Below are 20601 nucleotides of genomic sequence, written 5' to 3'. Positions count from 1 at the left end.
AAGGCAACTGGACTTGGTGTTCGTGAAGGCCTTTGAACACTCTTCCAAATGGCTTCTTCAGTTCTAAATAACTGATGGGCTGACTTTGATTTTGGATATATTATGACCTATAGATTGCCATGGTTCTTTTAGAGCTGAAGAAGACGCTTCGTTGAGTGGTGAAACACATTCAAGAAAACGCCAAGATGCCTTTCTGTTAGGTTTGATTTAGGATGTACGATGACCTGGATGACCGGGAACTTTCCCAGATTTTCAATGAATGAAACAGCGCCCCCTGGATTGCAGTACTAAGTAAATGATAGCATCCTGTATGCCATTTAAGCCCGTGCGGTGACAGGTGGTATTGCAGCGCAGAGCACCTGAGGAGCTCGCGTCAGAACCACAGGTGAAGCTGGCATCTTATTAACTTCTCTCTACTGTAAATGGACCAAAACACTGGGCTTTATGTGACGCATTTTACTCAAATCACATATATATTTTACTAAGTACTTGAAATTACGTAAAGTGGGTGATTAAAACGTTTTCCAGTAGCAATAATGGTGTCGGCTACTTTTGAGAGACCTCTTTGCTAGCCGACGTTAGCTGGTAAAAATCCAACCACAGGAACCGGGCCTAGCTGTGCACCACCGGCGACGAAGAAACGAGGACCAAGTTGGAGCACATGACAGGAAAGACCTGGACATTAACTTTCACCGGACAAGAAGTGCAGAGACGAAATATTATCTGGACACGTGGAGGACAGGTCTTCAAACACGGTAGGTGTAACTTACTACTCCCTTTCACCTCTCGCTCTTTCCTTATAAAAATGACAACCTGTGGCTGCCTCTATTACTACTTCATTTTTATTTTTTCTGTTTTGACCCGTGGGGGTGAAGAAATTAATTACTTTTTTTCTCATTTTTCGTCGTAAAACTTCCCGTGAAGCCGTGTGTGATTTATGTGGAGGTCTGGTAGGCGCCTGTTGCAGTATTTCATCGTTGCCTTTTCATCGGTGGTGTGTAATGAGTGAACAGCTATAATGACGACATCTGAAGCAGCCAATCAGAGGTCAGGGTCTAGCTGCATCATACCATGTAATATGTAGGCCTACATTATATTTCTAGACTTGTACGTGTGTATAAGCAATAGTATGCATCTATTCTGATGCACTGAGGTATCATGTCACACCCTGAAAGCCTCCTTGCCAGTTGGATCAAAACTGCTTTAATCTCCACTGCTTTGCATCGTCTTTTCCAGTGCTCGCACACCATGGCCTCTCCTTGGAAATAGCATGCACTCACACTATTGGTTTTGTACTTCTTTCACAAAGTGTTAGAACCTGTCACCCGTCTAATATGCTTCAGTACTTCCCTTTACCTCTCACAAAGTTTGGGTTCATCAGGATGTGGACACAGGCCTTCTGAGGATGTCTTATCGTGTCTGGTACCAGGACTCTGGTAGGAGAGTCTGGCACCTATTTATTGAGCAGAAGGGCCTCTGTGGGTCAGGCTTGTTCCAGAGCATCCCACAGATACTTGATTAGTTTGGGGTATTGGGAGTCTGGGATCCAAGTTTGGAGTGAACAACTTGGGTTATTTTTCCTGTTTTGTGAGTTGTTCTTTAGCAGTTTTTGTAGTGTGGAGGACCGCATTGTCCCACTGCGGGTGACTGCAGCCACCGAGGAGTGCCATTGCTATAGGGTTCGCGGTACATGTCTAAATAACATCATCTATATTAATACCAGGACCAGATTTCCTAGCAGGACATTGCATTGCAACAAGATAATTAATATTATTCCCTTTACATATCATTGGTTTTAATGTAGTGGCTGATCAGTGTATAAATGGACTTGGCCCAGAGGCCTAAAGATTTAATTCAATGCCTATTTTGTCTTTTACCTGCATTTGTCCTAATCGCTGTCTGTTATCAGACTTATACAGATGTTAATGATCCACAAGGGACATTGCTTGGTCACAGTAGCTTACTTGCACTTAGAAAACCACAAGTAAAAAGATAAAATAAGATTAAAATAAAATAGAAGTATTATCTAGTAAAAGAACCCAAAATATGTACAGAGTAGTGGAGTTGTGGACCAAGTAGTCAGAGATGCATGTTTGGGACTGTAGGTCACTGGTTTTGAATTCTGCACCCATGACTGAGGTGCATTGTGTAAGTCTTTGAAGAATTACGGGCCTTATGTTCAACCTTTTTCACTGAAGACATTTTCACTTGTCACAATGGGGAAACCGTGTGTCTAACTTATAGCTGTGTTCCACACGGGGGAAGCATTCGGTTTCAGTATCTTAGCTTACACTTAGTTAGACTCAGTCATCATCATGCAAGCACCTGTGTTGTCTTTACTGTGACAAAATGGTAATTATGAGAAACTGTCTCATAATTATGCAAAAGGTTAAGATGGTTATTACTCATATGCTTGAATGCCAGCTGTGTTTGGCTGCAATTTGTGAAACTTTCTGTGGATGCTTTTGTGAGTTATTGGAGAACACGCATTGATGTGGAAGTCAATTAAGTGTATAGTGTCCTAATGTCCATTTGTCCATTTAGCTGTCATTAAGTAGGGTTGTACTGTAATTAGTGGATGTTTGTGGAGTTGTGCTTCACTCTCATGACGTGAAGTCATTTGGCAATTGGCTTTTCGTCCTTTAAGGGTTAAGAGGCCCAATTAGCATTAGCCTGAATCAGACCATAATAAAACCTTTTGTTTATCCGTGTGTATGTGTATTTGGTAGTGTAACTTACACGATCCATCTTTTGGTAGTTTTTCTCTGTGCTGCGGTAGGAAACTATGTGGATCAGGGTGTAGATCCTGCAAACAGAGGCACAAAGTTGAAACACAACTAGAAAAAAAAAACTAAAAAAGTAGATGGACAATAGTTATAAATACAAAGGGCCAGCCATTATAACCCTCACAAAGACAAGGATTTATTAATCAAAAGTTTCCTGCTCTTGGTGGGGTGAAATATTCAGAAAGCAGTTCAAAACTTTGATTGAATTTTCACTGCCACAGAATCAAACCTTCAAATTGTCCCTTTTAGTTTTCAAGGTCAGAGACTTTGTCAAATACAGTCCAGTTTTACAGCTGCTAAAAAGTGAAAGTTCGTCTCCATGTGATACAAATTCAGCTTGTTTGTCTGTGTGGGTGTGTTTACCTGTGATATAACATGGCCAGAAACTGGACAATGAGAAGAAAAGCGAATGAAGCCAGAAACATCAGACTGAGAGGCTCCACCTGTCACAGCAGAATGACAACAATAGCAATTAAAGTTTACGGCAGTTGTGACGTCACAGTCCTTTAAATGTGTCTCTGTGTCTCTTCAGCACAAGTATCTAGGACTGTCCGTATGTCCCAACCTTAAGGGGTTCTTCAGATTTAGTTCCGTTTGCAAAGTATTTTGGGATCTTGATGCTGATGATATCATTTCCAATGGTCTGCAGGAAGAAGGTAGCTACCACCCACAGCACGTTGATCATGAAGTACAGGAAGACTGACTGTGGGGAGGGAAGAGAAGTTAATAACACCTCTTGAGCCTTAATACAAAATACTAATAAGACATGCTTTCATTGCAGTATACAAAATAAGTCTATGCACACAAATGGACATTTTAATGAGATGGATGTCCAACAAGGACGTAGAAAACAAACCAGTTAAGGGACAATTTCAGAATAATATTTAAATTCTAGTTGGGGCAATACTGAGTTATCAGTGACTATATTATTGCACATACTGTACTACTGCAATTACATTGTAGAGCTTCTTAATGTTGTATTACAGTCAGTACGTTTACATGCACATGCCTTAACCCGACTTTAAACTTATTAACACATAAACACAGCACTCCGACTAATATCAGAGTTCTCTGTGTTCGATTAAGAAGCCCAGATACTGCGATTGCAAATCGATTTTCGCCGGCATGTGTACACCTTAATTAAGACAACACGTGTGCGCATGCTCCGCAGCCACTGTACTGGCGTATGACCCTCGAACAAAAACATCCAAGAAAGCCAGTCAGAAAGGGGGCCTTATTAACCCACTGAAAAGACGCATATCGCAACGTGGTGTGGAGGAGGAAAACATGTTCCCTTTAATTTTCTCCGCTGCATCAAAACTGGGACAAGCAACGCACTCAGAAAGTCGATTTTCAAGCATAGCTTGATTAAGCTGTGCATGTAAACGCAGTGGTTTCTTTCTGGCTAGGTGAAAGCCAGACAGAAAACAGGAAAGAAAGTGGAGAAATTAGCGAGTCAACACAAACGTTTGTAGATATCGGCTTGGACAGATCTCCTGGCTCTGAGAAGAAATGGTTCCATGGAGAACTGCCTCAGCTAACTTTGCTCATGTCCCTCATTTGTTCCAATTTAAGTACATTAAAAGCTGCGGTGTCAACAGATGGCTAGCTGTATGTGACTTTTTAGCTCATGTTTTTGGAGGGACTGGGTGCGTTGACAGTTATCACAGTTAACCACACAATAATCAGTAGATCAGTAAACAAACGGATGTTCAGTTCAGCTTGTCTTTGGCAGCTTGCTTTCTGTATTAGACTGGTCAGTACTACTAATAGACATTAATCTTTTTTTAATGAACTCGCTCTTTGTCAAGATTTGAACATCCAAACAAACACAAAGTCTTCACGGAGAACTCAATTTATGTCCCAAACACAATAAATAGTTTTAACTTAGAGAAACATTAAACACAGATTACCGACCTTATTGCGCAGTGACTTCAGTTCTCTGGTGACCTCATCCTTATTTGCTGGGGTTTCAACAATAGGTGCTAAGTAGCGCTCGATTAACTTGTTCCAGAAGTCATTCTCACCCTAAGGACATGCATAGATACATGCACACATTTGCTCAGGATTTATTTAAACAAATGCAAAAGTGGAACTGAACAAGGCACTTATTCAACATCAACCACAAATGTTAATGTTTATTCCCTTAAAACCATCAGCAGGATTCTCATGGAATATCATTAAAGATTCATTTTAATTGGGTATATCTCATTCTGTGAAAATCAGGTGCAATACTCTTAGCTATTGCAGTCTGTGTTCATGTAAGTTGTGATTATATATTCAACTGTCATCACTTTGGCCCTTTATTTAGTTTTGCCTAAATTTAGTTTGGTACAGCTTTCTATATTTTTGTGCCTTTTGCACCTTGGCTTGACCCTGCTAGCTGATGGACATTAATGTTTCTCACAGAACCTGGGGCTGAATAAGCATTTTACCTCATCTAGTTTTTGCACTCGTGGGGCAGTGAGTGTTTGGTCGATGGCTCTCTTCAAGCTCTTCTCTAATTTCTCCATTCGATTGGACTTTAGAGTTTGCCGCGCCTGAGAGATACAGAAAGTCAGTTATTCACTGATTCAGTCTTTCCTTTTCTACAGTAGTAGCTTGGGATTCATAAAATGAATGAAGCCTTTGGAGATGAAGAAGCTGTGTGCAGTGTATCAAAACAATTTTGATACAGTGCATAGGTTGTAATATATTTATAATGCAACAGTGTTAAAGAAATTAAAACGTCAAAAAATATGTTATCCATTCTAGCCAGAATTGTCACACCTCTGTATTTTAATGAAGTGAACTGCCATCACCTGCTTCGTCAGTGCATACTGTAACTCGTCCATCTGAACATCTGTCAGAACATCTTCAGGCCCCATTTCTTTGAATTCTACATTGAGTGTGTCCGTTAACAGCACGATCAATTCCTCACACAAATCATCATTATTTTTGTTACGGAATGCGTATCTGAGGAGAAGAAAAATCACAAGAACAAATAAATGTAACTATGCTTTCATGCAGAGCTTTCGTGTTTGACACCGATTTAGGTCACAGCGAAAGCACAATAAATGGCACAGGAACATGTATATTTGGGGTTCTTGTACACACACCTGCAAGTAGACAACACACACCAGAAAACTGTAACTTAATTGAAGATTAAGAATGTATAAAAGCAGAAATTTCTCCTATGTGAATTATTTACCTTATTTGTTCTTGCAGATTTCTCTTCAAGTTGCCATAAGTCAGCTTCTTCAAAAACTCTGCTTTCACTGGCGTCACCCAGTCTGCACTCACACATGCACAAATGACATTGTTATTGCTGTATTTTATGCATCGTACATAAGATACTGTTTAATATACATGTTAGCATATTGTATACAACATGCAGTAGTTCTTCTCACCCTTTACTGGACACTCCTCTGTTTCTTCTAAGTCACCACTCATGAAGTCGTCATCATCATCATCATCAGATATACTCGTTGTTGTGCTTCTCCCAGTACTGCTGTGGCTGCACACAGACACACACGTTTTTGGACTTTTGTAAATCCAATGTTTCTTTGATTAAGAATCAAGGAAAGACAAGTAAATACCTGCTACTGTAGGTTATGTCGCTGCCTTTTTCTGTACTCTGGCCTGGTGTAATATCATCGTTGATTTGAGGCTCCAACTTGGTTGTAATTAGAGGGGCGTGCTGTGCAACATGCCCTGTGATCTGTTGAAGCATCAGGTTCTCTGTTTCCTGGGTTACCTGTAAAGCAGCAGAATAAAATAATCAATCCATCCACCCACCTTGTGAAGGGCTTGTCAGTAGCTGTCTGCCAACAGTACCTGTATCTTCATGTCCCAGCAGCACAGTTTACAGTTTTTGTTGCACAGTATATTTTCGTTTTTCTTCACTACTTCTTCTCCCCTGACAGACAGAAGGCAAGGGAAAGTGTCATATTAAAAACATAAATTAAAATGCAGACAGATAAAGGTGAGTGGTTATTGGGGTTGCAGATTGCCATGAATAGAAAATAAACGAATTTCCTGCTGTCTGTGCGTAGTGGATTAGTGAATTATTGAATCGCCACTACCTTGTGGATTAGCCTCAGGTAAGCAGTGGAAAATGGATGAATTAATGGACTTGGTCAGCTAATATTTGACATAACTGTACATAATACTTTCTATATACTGTATATTTTGGACCTTTTCAGCTGTTTCTGTATATTTTATTTATTGCCCTGCATATTGTGGTAGACGTGGTAGAAAATATTGCTCTATGTTTAATCTGTGTAATATCTTTGTCTAGATATTATGCTGTCCATGTGCTACCACTAATGACATTTGAGTCAGTTAATCAGCTAATAGGCTGTCTTAAGATTAATTGGTGATCTTAAATTGTGCAATTTGAAGCTACATAATGAATTAAACATGCATTAATTAAAAGATGAATCAGTGATGAAGATAAATTTTTGCTGCCTTAAGTACCACTACTCTTCCTAACAATGCTCATTGCTTTACTTGTTAGATTCCCTTGTGCCCCAGGATACAACGTGCATGTTGACCATCGAGTAGATGGCCAGTAGGAGGTATCCACTGGGGATACAGATGAAATATATCAGACCATAGACAATCATCCCTAGAGGAGAAAGAAAGAAAGAAAGAATAACATAACACAGCAAAACAACACATAACATAACATAAAGATGATAGATGTAGCATACCAAACTCCTCTGGGTGTAGTAATGCTGTCACCAAGTACATGACTGTCATTGAAATCAAAAACAAGCCAGTGGGTGTCATGAAGGTGCCCTCGACCACCATGTCGCCTGAGAGTGGAATGTAGTGTTGGTATGAACATTAACACTTACATTAATTTTAAGTCTCAAAAAATGTGCAGTACATTACATAGAGTAAATAAAACAAACAGGGAAAATGAGATTTGACCCACCAACAATGGCAAAGAGAGATGCAGTCATGAGGAATGCATACAGAACACTCATGATGCCAGCAATCGTTATTTGGGTATCGCTCTTGGTTACAAAGCAGATGATCATGTAGAAGACTGGAGGAATGCACGAAACAATGATGGAGAGGTCACCTTTGAGTTGGAAGACAAACTGGAAAGCACCTGGTGAGAAAGGTTGGACAGTAAGGGGAGATAGGAAGTTAAATAAGAAATGTAGGTAGATGGATGAAAAAAAAAGTTATTAATATAGAAAGATTATTAATGCAGATCTACAAGTTATTAGAATGTCTGTTTTGGATGAGGTCAAGTCCATGGGTGAGTTATGAAAACTAGTTGAGGAGGAAAGAGGATAGAATATTTACATAACAAGTCTAAAGTCTAACACAGTCTCTGCACCATTACTTGCTGCTGAGGGAACAAGGCATTTACTGCTGGGTTTATTTTTTCCCTGATGTGATTTGCTTAGATACTGTAGTCAATCTATTGTGAGCATCATGAATTGCTTTGTTGCTCAGGTGACCCAATAAAACATCATGACTGGTAGCAACACCCACGCGTTTCTGAAACTGTTAGGAATTCCCCTAAGTAAAGCTGTGCAGGATCTTGTAGTCAATTGTGCACTCAAAGATAAAATATCAAATAATTGTATTCAACCGATAACAGATTTACAAATATGATACTAAGAGCCAGTTAAGAGGATGTGAGAGATAAACGAAGAAAATGTTACTTCTGCCTTCGTCATTGGCAAACACAAACAAGGAACTTAAATAAAAAAAGACTTAAACCTACTTGCTACCATGAGAGTCACAGAGGCTGGACCCAGGATAGAAGATGCAACAGTGAACATCTGGTAGAAAATGTAAGGCCTGGAGACGGACGTGTTTCTCTTCACTGTCTCTGCACCACTGTGATGTAAGTCACAACCATGCACGGGTTAGTATAAGTAACATTATAGTTGTAGTATCCTTATAATTAAATGATTAGGAATTTATAGGTTGTAGATTTGTCTTGAAAGAAACAGGAACAATAAGAAACGTCACTATTACTATTAATAAATAACACTAACCTATGCAGAACGTCCAAGGTGTTAGCCAGCGTAGAAGGCCCCCATCGTCTTCTCTGGTTGTAAAACTCTTTAAATTCCTGTGGTGAGTTGGTGTATGCATCAGATGCAGCGTTGTATTCCACACGCCACCCTTGCTGCAATAACAAAGTACACAGCCAACGATCTTCACCTAGAAAAGTGGTTAAAGAGGAAATGTTAAGAGACTCAAACGACGTGAGGAATAAATGTGAACTAGTGGCAATCTGTGCCAACCTTGGTCATATTGCACATATTCCGCAGCTCTTGTTGCAGTCGTTGTGTATCTCTTTAAAACATTGTCATCCATTAAAGCGGAGCCTCTAAACAGACTAAAGCAACCAGGACTGCACAGCACGGAGCCGAGGACATGCTCTGCTGTCTTCTGGAGCCAGTGGCCTACTGCATACTCAAACTTCTGGTACCATACCATGGGACCTGTGATGGAAGAAAGAGAATCATAGTAGAAGAAATATATGATTAAATGGAGTGATAAGGTGGTCAGTGGATTAAAAAAAAATGTATATAGTATAGAGCACATGAAGTCCTGCATGCATGTGCAGGATTTGTGGTTTGCAGAGGCATAAACATGTGAAGTGATATTTCAGGTCATGAATATCTTTACTGATTTATTTGAATCTGGGTTCAATAATCATCAGTCTCAGTGTCTGTGTAAGAGTAAACACACAAAATGGAAGGCTTTCTTTTGATATTTATTATGTATTATACACATAGAAATATTCTCTACTCTTTGCCTTTGCAGTAGTCCTTTAATTCTGAATTTTGGTTAAAAAAGAAAAAAATAGGACACCACATATTTTGCATCACCGCCAGCTCTTTCAGATGACTCTGATCTCTGACCACAGGTAAACCACCTGTAGACCTCCCTCTCGTCCTGTTGTCTGCAAGTGTGCATATCGATTAACTGTTGTCTGGTCCTGTCTTTGATCTCGAATACACGGCCTACCTTCAGCCGTTACAGGAAGAGGCAGTACCAGTTCACGTAGTTGAGGAGGAAAGATTACATGATTTTTACAAAACAAGTCTAAAGTCTAACGCAGCCTCTGCACCATAGCTTGCTGCTGAGGGAACAAGGCACGTGTTTACTTTTAGGTCGGCCCGTTTTTGAACTAGGGAGCACATGGACTCCTGCATGGACGTTTGTCTAATTGTTAACTTGATAGATGTAAACTGTAACTTGGCTGGTTGGCAGAGGCATACACCTGTGAGGCGATATTTCAGGCCAAAAATTTCTTTATTGATTTATTTGAGCCTGGTTTCAATGATCAACATCAGTGTCTGTGTAAGAGTAAACACACCAAGTAGAAGAGGTTATTAATGCAAAATAACATCCACTCACCCATACCAGTAGGATGGATTCTACCACATGCTGCACCTACATTTTCATACATCCTCAACCTGTTGATCAAAATAGTTTTTGTTGTATTTAAAAGGAAGCTGAAACTTTTTATTTATTTATTTTTTTACCTGGCTATATGACAAACTGCCAAAGTAGTATTTGCCTTTTGATTTTTACTAAACTATGTGCAGTAGAACTTAATTTTAAACTACATTGGTGGATTTGTCTCTCACTTACCTGTCTACAAGTAGAATCACAGCTTTTGGGTGAAAGTCAGTGTCTCCATCCAGAGCCAGAACATACGTGTTGTCATCTGAGATGAATTTTCTCTTGTTGTCATCGTCATCCTGAGGCATGACGTAAATCTCACCATCCAGAGAAACCAAACTGGACCTGCATATGGTATTCTGGCGCTGAGAAAAATACAGGATGGATAAATAACATATCGTAATATTTTATACACACTGTCAAAATACTTATATCTATTTGAAGCAAATGTCAGAAAAGTCTTACTAGGGTCTTCGTAGGGTTCTTGGAAATGTATCCCTTCCAGCCCAGCAGATAATACAAGTACATTATCTGGAAGTCATAAACAGTCATTTATTGTGTGAAAAAACAAGACCTTTAAATACTCAAGTACATTCAGTAAGATACTCCAATTTAATCTTTGGAAGGAAAGATTTGCAGTGAAACAGTGGATCTTTTTGACATTCCATAAACTCCTATTTGTTACCTGTGACCATCTTTTTTTGTTCCTGATGAGACTTTTGTCTTTTAGATGAATAAAGAGCATGTTCCCCTCTGGCAAAACAAACGTCAACCTGCCACCGTAAGGAGATTCGATGATTGACACATCATCTGGCTCTTTGTTTGTGAACACCCTGAATGGAAGGAAGAATGCAATGGTTAGTTTGAAAGAGCGAGAAATACTCCGTGAATAAATAGATAGAAGTAGACAGATGGATAATCTCACCGAAAAACCTCCAAGACAACATGGATCAAGTCGTTCACGTAAGAATTAACCAGTCTCTTTTCTGTATTCTTTTCAGTCATGAAGGCATCGTCTACATAAATGTGACACTCAAAGTCAAAACAGTCCTTATGTTCTTCTTTTGGATCGCCTCGATATCGGTCCAACCTGAAACAGCAAAAGTCCCTTAATACCTTAATTATAGAATGGGACTTGGATGTAATTCATTATAATAGTCTTTAGGAGCCACATTATAGTAGTAGATTGAAAAGCTCTCTAACGTGACTAATAGTGAGCTCTGTTTCATCCTTATTTAAATGACACTGTTGAGAACAAAAAAAAAAATCCAAAAAACAAAATGATAAACTCATACTGGTGTCTAACCTGAACATGGAGGTGAGAATCTTCAGCATCTCATCATAGGTCTCATGCCACATGGTGGCACATAGATAGATCATACAGTTCTGTATTTCATCACTGCTGTGAAGAAGATGAGAGAGTGGGGGAGAAGAATTTTTAAACATTTCATGCTGTGAACATGCACATGTAGGAAACATCTGTTATGAAAGCTCGTTACAGATATTGCCAGTGATTTTATAAAATAAACACATGTGCAACTAACATGAATAAAGTAATAGAAAAAATACAAAAAAGGTTGCGCTTTTGTTCTGATTGCAAACCATCATTACATTTGTTCATTACAGCATCATTACACAGAAAGGACAAAGTATTAGCCAACATTTGTATGTTTTGATTTTACTTAATGTACTAAGTTTTTACCCTAAATGTATATTGTCCAAATATCACAATGCAATCAGATCATTCATACCTCTCTTGGTTTCTGGCACGTGCTACCTTCATCTTGGTGTTGAGTAGTAGAGACAGGTCAATGAAAGCAGATTCATAGAGTCGTCGAACAAAGAGCTGAGAGGTTCTCTCTATGCGCTGGACCTAATACGTGAGGGACCATAGGAACATTAACTGTCGGTGGATGACTTTTTGTTTGATGTTAAGAGTGAAATGCTGTAATATGGTGTGAAGTCTGACTCGGGCAGTAGGATGTAGATTAAAAATCCAATGTGTGTGGATGATTTTATGGAAATTTATTGGTGTTAGTATTAATCACCTGAGGATAAGAATTGTTGTATTTTTTTTTATTTAGGAATGAGCTCTTCATTTCCATCTTTGTACAGAACAGACAAAACAAACACTGTGAGATGGAAGGGAAGGATAACGGTGGTGTATTCGATTGGATGCAGTTTACAAACTAACCACTAGATGTCTCTTAATTCTACACACGGATCCTTTAAATTAATGTTTTAAGTAATATAGGTGATGGCTTATTGTAAATAAATGCAAGTTTGTGTGTGTGTTTATGTTGATACCTTGATCTTCCATACGTAGTAGGTACATGCAACAAAGCCCAACCACATGCACACTCCCTCCAGTGCCAGCATGAAAACAGGCCATTGCAAGTAGTGGCTGTTAATGAAGCAGTCCATAAATATTTGGAACATTTTGAAGTATGCACAGATTGATGAATGTTTTACGCTTGGCGCACGACATCACACAAAAATACCTGTTAAGTGACGTCCGACAGATACTCCTGGTAATCTCGAGTAAGACCACAGGAGCGGTGTCCTTTTTGCTCAGGAGGTCCAAGCTTTCACAAAACTCTGCAGTGAAAATGTGAAAAAACATTTTTGTATTTGGGTATGTGAGGAATACTTCTTCCATTAATCACACATTAACGATAGAATTCATGTGATTAATCATGACTAATTATTTTAATCTACTGACATCCCTAATTTATACATGCAGTCACTGGTTGAGAGTAAAGCACCACTGTGTACACAGTCAGCCATAGCTGCTCGGCAACATATATCAATATATTATGTAAACCCATTAATGGGCTAGTAATGCAAGATACTGCAAAATGTATTGCAAAATAACTGTTTCTGACCTTTTGAAAGCTGTATAAAATGGCGTGAAGCACAAACAGTTCTCAACATAAAAGTAAGGTAAAAAAAAAAGAAACAAATTGTCACCTAGGATGTTGCTATGTGATCCTCTGTCAAGTTTTTCCACCTGCGTTAGGAACAGTATCACTCCCAGCAATAGCACTGCAGGGCCTGTGAAGCATACTGGAAACGCAAAACTCATCCTGACAGCATGAATCTTACAGGCCACCACTCCAAACCAGTGGCAGGCCGCTGAGCAGAAGGCCTGGGATGGAACACGAGGGAAATGTTTATACAACCGTATAGGTAGTTAATCAGACTCAAGCCGTAATTGTATGTGAAATGTTCACGTGCCTGGGAAATCAACGGGACATCTATGCATTTTTAAATGCCATACAGCACCGGATAAAGAGGCCTACATTGGTTAGTTCATAAAAAATATTCGCAAAGGAAAGCAAAGGAATAAAGACCCATGGCTTGTAGGTTATAGATACAGGTGTGCACTATGCTCAGTATCAGGTCTCTGTCTTGCTTCTACCTACCTGTAGGAATAACAGCAGCAGACCCATTTGCAGGAGTCCCTCGTCACGATCTTTCAGATTGAAATCTGACCAATTGATTGACTTCATAATAAGTTTGTGGTAAATCAGGTATACAGCCCCTAAAACAGAATAAAATTATTTTCTGATGTAGGAAAAAAGTAAATAAAGCAAACTGTATGAAGGTGCCACAAAAATAACAGGAAATGTCAAAGAAATATATAATGAAAGCTTATAAAAAGTAGGATATGTTAGAATTCTTTAACAAAAAAGAAAACAAAAACATAAAAGTGTGCTGATTTGAAATATTAAGAAACACAATGAATTGGCAGAGAAATAAAAGGAAATCAGGCAGTTCTGTACAGACAAATAAATTGTTTTGCGTAACAGAAAGCAGAACATTCAATCCGTGTCCTCCACTATCATTGGATATCTGTTGGTTCTGTAGAGTGATATTTTATTTTTTCTCCTTTATACTTTTATACAGACACTGACTGCAGATAATTACCTATCACCAGTATCCTCAGAATACTGCTGATGACAAACACAAAGTCCCTGAAACCGTCCAGTTCTGACAACTTATTCTGCGGGGTAAAAAAAAAAAAAAAAAAAGGAAAACAAGTCTCACTGATTATTTCAACTCAGTATATTTACACACTATAAATGTACAGGCAAACATACTTTCAATTTCCTGCTGAAGCTCCACTATAGGAAAAAAACACTATACCTGCCAGCGGTTCGTAGCTTGAATTGGATTTTCCCACCAGCAGAGGGAGACGAGTAGTGAAGAGAACACACCAATTACAATAAACACATAAGAGCTGTGCGTCTGGTTGTCCACAAATGATGATACGCGAACATAGTAGTCAGCTCCCAGCAGCCCGTAACCTGTTAGTCAGACAGTCATTTACTCAGTTAGCCTTATCCTCTATCACTGTGTCTTTGTCATGTTCATTTTGAGTGAAATGTTGTACCACATGGATTACATTTTCTGTTAATATAATGAGGAAATGTTATTTAAAGCTGACATTTCTTTTGTTTTCTATAAAAACACTAATATCTCCTTATTGTGACTTGACACTTGAAGCATAATCTGTTTACTAGTGGACCAAAGAACCAGTGTATTTGATTTAGGGGTCACCGATAGGAAGAAGTATAGTATTTGTCTATTAATAGACATTAGTGTATAATGACCTAAATGAAAATGGTCTTGTAGTTTTTATAGCACTTTCCTACTAATAGGTACTTATAGCTATTTACAGTCACACAAGCACACACATATTCACACACCAGTGCCAAGAATTGGGAGCAACAGGGGTCTTGCTCAAAGACACGTCGGCATGTGGCTGGTTCTGGACATCAGACCACTAACCCTCCAGTTCATGGGCAACCAGCTGTACCTACTGAGCAAACTACAAATCGTTTTTGTTAGCTCAGAATGAGCCATTCATATCTATACGAGGAGTTGATCCTGGGCCCACAATTTCTACAGTAGTGCAGAATGGATTTAGACATAAAGAGGTATTTTTTTTGAGCTTCTGTGTTAATATGACTTCCCACATAGTTTCTTGGAAATGGACGGGGTTGTAACTTTACTGCTAAATCTTAAACGTACTGGTCCTTTAACTGAGTTGAAGTGTTTCCATCATCTGTGGAACTTGGAGCTTGGAACCTACACACAGTTTGTATTTCAATGCTCAAATCTGAACTCGTCACTGTTGTCTTGACAGTTCAAAAATCTTTCATCTGAGAGGTATTGCCATATTGAGAGTGGCTGTTTTACTGAACCAGGAATAGAAAAACACATCTCAACAGTGGAAAAACGGTGAAAGAGCTGACTTGTAATGAGCGAGATACATCAGTCTGGAGAGCTCAGACTGAAAAGTGTTCAACATAAATAGGAGAAAACGACAAACATTGTCATATCTCTCATTACACATGGACTATAGGAGGAAGAAAATGCTCTTTTTTGATTCACTCCCTTCCTACACCTAATTTAGGTCTTGACAAAATGTGTCAACATGCTGTTCAGCCTTCTAGTAGCCGCCTATTTGCTAATCAAGACTTTAAATGTACGTGTAATGTGGATTTTTATGGAGCTGTGAAACAGTGTTTTGTCCAGTAAATGAAGTAACTAAAACTGTAAACTGTCTTTACAGAATTTGATTTTCTTTTCTGTTTTTATATTGTATAACAATAAATGTGAGTGAAAAGCAAGGCTCAACACCACCACACTGAATCTGAGTAGAATGGATCATTGATACCTAGATTATGAATCCTTGTTTACCAGAAAAACAAAAAGAAATGAATATCTACCAGGTGGACAGTAAATTAAATATTTACCAGTAATGGTAAGAAAGCAGGAGCATAATGGGAAGATGATTTTCCAAGTTTCTTTCTGTAGTGTGAACACTATCTGCAGAACAGCAGACATAAAACAGACTCCTCCGCTGATAAAGAGGTTGGTCAAAATGTCAAAGTGAGGCATGACGACAAGCACCAGGACTGAAGTGCCAAGAGACACCAGACACTCAATGGTAACAATCTGGAAAAGGCACAAAGACATCATTACGTCCACACGCATTCAAGTACTCACATCAGCTACAGGTTAGCCAACATAGGTCGTCTAAGGTTTGTCTTCTAAGTGCAGTCAAAACAGTTTTAAACGATGGACACCAATTACGCAGCATTGCATTTTATTAAACCGAACTGACAGTGTTGTTCTTTTCTGAACGTTAATCTCTGTCGCTTAATAAGTAGAATGACTTTCCGTCATCTGGATCTGCTGAATGTCCTCTATTGGCAGCAGGACTGCTTTATTAGAATTTACTCCTTTAATCACACATAATGGTTCACTCAGTGGTGAGTAGTATACTGCTGTTTTGGACTACTTCATAAAATACTTTTCTTTGTCCAATTGTGGCGTTTCCTGAGGACATAAGTTTAGAAGTTGAGGATACAAATAAATGGTGGCTCAGTAGATTTAGGGCAAAAATATAGAAAGATTAAAGCTGAACCATTGACGTATTGTTGTCACGATCTGAATAATCGATGTGAATTCATCATATAGAAGCAGCTATTTTATTTTGAAATAGTGTTTGTGAAGAATATTAATGTGACTGGAAGAAAAGAGCGCTTAAACATCAAGCAAATATTGCTACAATAAAATAATTTAAACACAAATTCAAAATTGTTGTGTTTCTACTCTCGTTTATCGTGTAAAGGAGACTACGTTACAAATTGGAAGTTTAGAAAAACATACGAATGCCATGGTCTTCATGTTGGGATGTACAAAGCTCTTGAAGGCACATCGCCACAGAGATTTAATGAAGACCAGGAAGTTGGGGCAGACCAGGCAGAAGACCAGCATCAGCATGTAGAACTGCTGTTCCTTTGGGCTGCGCTTAGACGTTGGACTGGACATTGTTGTCAACACCAAGAGGGAACCCTGGATGGACAGAAATGACCAGAGTATATTTAGAGGAAAAATGAGACTGAAAGTAAAGTTGCGTTGCTCTTTTTGATACAGTTAACACGCTGCTCTCCCCTTTTAACATTTTACAGGTACTCTGGAATTCCTCGTTTATTCCTGTGTGCAGATACTGTCAATAGAAACTGCAGCTTATAAACTACAGAAGCCGTCACAACTTCATTCAGCTACAAACCAGTAAAGAAGAATTATCACGTACAACAGCAATAATATTTTCCTTATTAAATACAGGCACTCATGTTTATGAGGGACCGTAGGACTGTGGTGTATCATAAAGAAACAAGGAGAAAGATAAGGCCGAAGGATGAGTGGACGTAGGAGCAGAGACACATACGACAGAGTTAAAGATTGATGGGGGAAAATGGCATCTGCAGGAAATACAGCGAGAGATAAATGTGGAGAGTTGGGTGCAAAGGGTTAAAGCACTGTAAGTCTTTCATAAAGAGCAAGGATGTTCATGTTATTTAGTGATGACGTGGGTCAGAGACACATCAGGCTGTTTTCACACGTATTAATGTGTCGGTTAAACTAGACTCAGTTCTTTGTGGAAATACTCTTGAGTTGTGAATGAACCAAAATTGGTAAAACTGTAAAATGGCAACTATTCAGAAACATTTTTATCGATATGCAAAATATTAAACACAAACACTGCCTCCACCACAGCTGCTCGTCATTTAAGACTTACACACCTGTACCATAAACTGCAGTCTTGACATGACAGTTATAATGACGAAGGCATACATGTTGGTTTTCCTACTGTACCTGAGTAATAAAAGGATGAAAAGCTTATTCTAAATAAATAAAACCTATTTTAATCAAACCAAAAATCCCTATGGCTAAAGCTTCCAACTATGGAACTTTATATTTCCTTTCTACCGCAACACTGATTATGAAAAGATTAAGCTTAAAACAAAACAAAACAAAGAGAATCTTACCTTAGCGACAACGGCACTGGCCAGGACCGCCATCCCCACAATAACAGCTACCAGGTACTGGGCCAGTATGAAACATCTTCTCTTAGTTTCCTTCTCAGCTCCTGCGGGATTCAGCTGGAATGGATCCCATGTATCCCTGAGACATAAACATTGATTGATTATAAATACAGACAGAGTAGAAGGACAGACTAATAATGAAGCTGCGAAAATGGATCGTCAATACAGCCCAACTGGCCAAATAATAAGATGAGTCAGTCACAGTGTGTTTTTCTTTCTTTCAAGAACATTAACTCATTGGTCAGCATGTGGCTTTTTTTTTTTTTTTTAATCGAACGCTGCTGCTAAAATATGCTTAAAATATAATATTACACAGAAAAAAAGACTTGTGACACTTGATGAGCGTTTACTGCCTTTAGACTAGAGGCACTTTTTCCTTCATTAGTTGAGCTTTTTATGTTGTTGTCATACAAATCCACACGTGTTCCAGTTGTGTGTCTGACATGTTAAATATTTCTTTGCCACAACTGTTAATTTAGACACAGTTACATGATGGTGTATTCTCACTACAAAGTTTGTTGACTCAATGTCCCAAATAATTATTATTAACAGTTTGGCTTACAGTTCTTTACTAATCAAACAGGGCTTTACATAAACTATTTGCGTGTTTGAGCTTGTGTAATGAAAAGAGTGACACGAATAGATATTAGATGGAATCATGCGTCAGGGAAGATGACAAACTGAAACGACCTAAATCAGGTTGCACGTGCATGAATATGACACAAGATCAACAACCATACGAAGATGTTAAAAGATTATAGTGCACATTTAAACGACTGATCAGACTACAGATTAATTGGGTAGAATTTTCCAGTATCTTTCCCGAAATAGTTTTCTTTGCGTTTGTTTCTATTTTTCTATATTTTTGTATCTTTTTTAGAGAATGATGTATGAAAGGTAAAGGTGTCTTTCTCTCTTATCACCAGTTTATAAACCAGACACTCACGAATACCTTTAGGCTCAGCTCCCTCCGTTCCAGGAAGCAAGTTTGGATGTTGGTGATAAACGGTGAGCAGATATGACACCCAATATAACTTAATTATTTTATTGTGGTTAATTTGTTTAAGGAAGTATCGTCAAAGTCTTCCAGTGGGAAAAGATTGAAGTTATTTTCTTAGTGAATGACTGACACTTCATGGTGTGTGTCACCATTCAGCTGAAGGAGGGTGAATATTCTGGTCACATCCACTCACTGAGAGACAGGGAGGTCTCTATGTGCCGCTGAGGGTACCTCTCTCACCTGTACCTCTGACTCACCTGCCCCTCCACACCTGTGTTTTCTGGCTCTGTAAACAACACTAATGATCATCCTCCACCGCTACCTGATTAATGCCAGGTACAGAATAATTAGCAAGGCGTTTGTTTTTTGAATCAATAATACTTATCAAATTAGTTGTGGAAGAGAAATCTAAATCAAATCAATATTTGGTGCGACCACGCTTTGCCTTCAAGGCGGCATCAACTCTACACTTGAACACAGTTTTTGAAGGAACTCGGCCGGCAGGTTGTTCCAAACATCTTGGAGAACTAACCACAGATCTTCTGTGGATGTAGGCTTCCTGAATCGTGAATTGATAAAAAAAAAGAAACAATCTTTACTTATAATTTTAAAGCATTCTTAGTTTATAGCATTTTTCCCTTTTCTTACTGAAACTTTTGCACAGTACTCTATAACAGTGGCTTTTTAAATGAACGTTTCCTCAGGTTATTTCCACATGAAGCTATCATACTTCCACGGCTCAGACTATTTTGACAGCATGAGGCACAAATAATACAAGCCCCCTGAGAAAAACATGGATTTTCTTTTTGCCTAAAAAGAAAGTGTCGACAAGACGGCTTCTTTTTTTTTTTTTGGTCCTTATTGTGTGTATTGACAGGCTCAGTAAGATCAGAATGTGGTAGAAGGCTCAGTGGGTGGCCATTCACATAAATATAATTTAAATTCATCCCATGCATCACTCTCATTCTCGCATATCAGTAACATTTGTTAGCACATTAAATCAAGGAAAAGAAACAAGATGACCTTCAAGAGGACGCACTTATTGTAGATGAGTGTTTACCTGTGTCGTCCTTCTCTTTTGTCCCTTCTGTGTTTTATGTCCTCCATCGTCTTTCTCTAGTCCAGCTCAGACCTGAAAATAGTCATGTTTTGTTCAGTTGAATTGGCTAAATTATAATAATTTATTAATTTGACACATATAGGACAGGGAAAATAATTTCTTCAAGAAGAAAACTGAGAAGCAATACCTTGATATTTGGATAATTCTCCAGATGATGAGATGTTTCTTCTGAAGTCTCCAGTAATCTCCCGTGTCTCTTTGTCCAGTTCAGTTCCAACTCACAAAAATTTGTACTCAAATATCACTCACTTATCCAGTTTAGGATGAAATGATGTGAAATACCACATCACCAGTGCAAACAATACAAATCACTTGTATGACAAGAATGAATTTTTAAAAGATTTGACTAGAATCTAGAATCAA

At 38.6% G+C, this 20601-nt stretch overlaps 1 protein-coding gene and 1 long non-coding RNA gene across 2 annotated transcripts in view; one reads left to right on the top strand and one right to left on the bottom strand.

The window, feature by feature from the left end:
- Positions 1 to 20601, bottom strand: part of chs1 (chitin synthase 1) — a 23004-nt gene extending 2403 nt beyond the window's left edge. The window contains exons 1-34 of the mRNA XM_047581473.1: positions 20366 to 20601; positions 20179 to 20250; positions 18062 to 18197; positions 16899 to 17084; positions 15980 to 16181; positions 14364 to 14524; positions 14145 to 14220; positions 13640 to 13758; positions 13185 to 13362; positions 12716 to 12812; positions 12522 to 12618; positions 11966 to 12087; positions 11521 to 11616; positions 11140 to 11304; positions 10900 to 11047; positions 10680 to 10745; positions 10404 to 10579; positions 10167 to 10225; positions 9044 to 9244; positions 8792 to 8960; positions 8515 to 8630; positions 7708 to 7887; positions 7481 to 7585; positions 7278 to 7395; positions 6603 to 6684; positions 6365 to 6522; positions 6176 to 6282; positions 5977 to 6058; positions 5588 to 5741; positions 5222 to 5326; positions 4704 to 4814; positions 3352 to 3489; positions 3150 to 3229; positions 2740 to 2806 (exon numbers count right to left, since the gene is read on the bottom strand). Coding sequence (XP_047437429.1) covers positions 2740 to 2806; positions 3150 to 3229; positions 3352 to 3489; positions 4704 to 4814; positions 5222 to 5326; positions 5588 to 5741; positions 5977 to 6058; positions 6176 to 6282; positions 6365 to 6522; positions 6603 to 6684; positions 7278 to 7395; positions 7481 to 7585; positions 7708 to 7887; positions 8515 to 8630; positions 8792 to 8960; positions 9044 to 9244; positions 10167 to 10225; positions 10404 to 10579; positions 10680 to 10745; positions 10900 to 11047; positions 11140 to 11304; positions 11521 to 11616; positions 11966 to 12087; positions 12522 to 12618; positions 12716 to 12812; positions 13185 to 13362; positions 13640 to 13758; positions 14145 to 14220; positions 14364 to 14524; positions 15980 to 16181; positions 16899 to 17084; positions 18062 to 18197; positions 20179 to 20225 — 4104 coding nt within the window. The 5' untranslated portion in view covers positions 20226 to 20250; positions 20366 to 20601. The remainder of the gene's footprint in view (positions 1 to 2739; positions 2807 to 3149; positions 3230 to 3351; positions 3490 to 4703; positions 4815 to 5221; positions 5327 to 5587; positions 5742 to 5976; positions 6059 to 6175; positions 6283 to 6364; positions 6523 to 6602; positions 6685 to 7277; positions 7396 to 7480; positions 7586 to 7707; positions 7888 to 8514; positions 8631 to 8791; positions 8961 to 9043; positions 9245 to 10166; positions 10226 to 10403; positions 10580 to 10679; positions 10746 to 10899; positions 11048 to 11139; positions 11305 to 11520; positions 11617 to 11965; positions 12088 to 12521; positions 12619 to 12715; positions 12813 to 13184; positions 13363 to 13639; positions 13759 to 14144; positions 14221 to 14363; positions 14525 to 15979; positions 16182 to 16898; positions 17085 to 18061; positions 18198 to 20178; positions 20251 to 20365) is intronic.
- The window catches only part of LOC125005842, a 38118-nt gene continuing 17768 nt past the window's right edge, over positions 252 to 20601 (top strand). Inside the window, exon 1 of the long non-coding RNA XR_007112494.1 lies at positions 252 to 755. This is a non-coding gene — a long non-coding RNA (uncharacterized LOC125005842). The remainder of the gene's footprint in view (positions 756 to 20601) is intronic.

This window comes from Mugil cephalus, chromosome 3 (genome assembly GCF_022458985.1).
Source record: "Mugil cephalus isolate CIBA_MC_2020 chromosome 3, CIBA_Mcephalus_1.1, whole genome shotgun sequence".
Lineage (NCBI taxonomy): Eukaryota > Metazoa > Chordata > Actinopteri > Mugiliformes > Mugilidae > Mugil > Mugil cephalus.
Note: the sequence above shows the minus strand (reverse complement) of the source record. Positions and strands in the feature narration are given on the sequence as shown.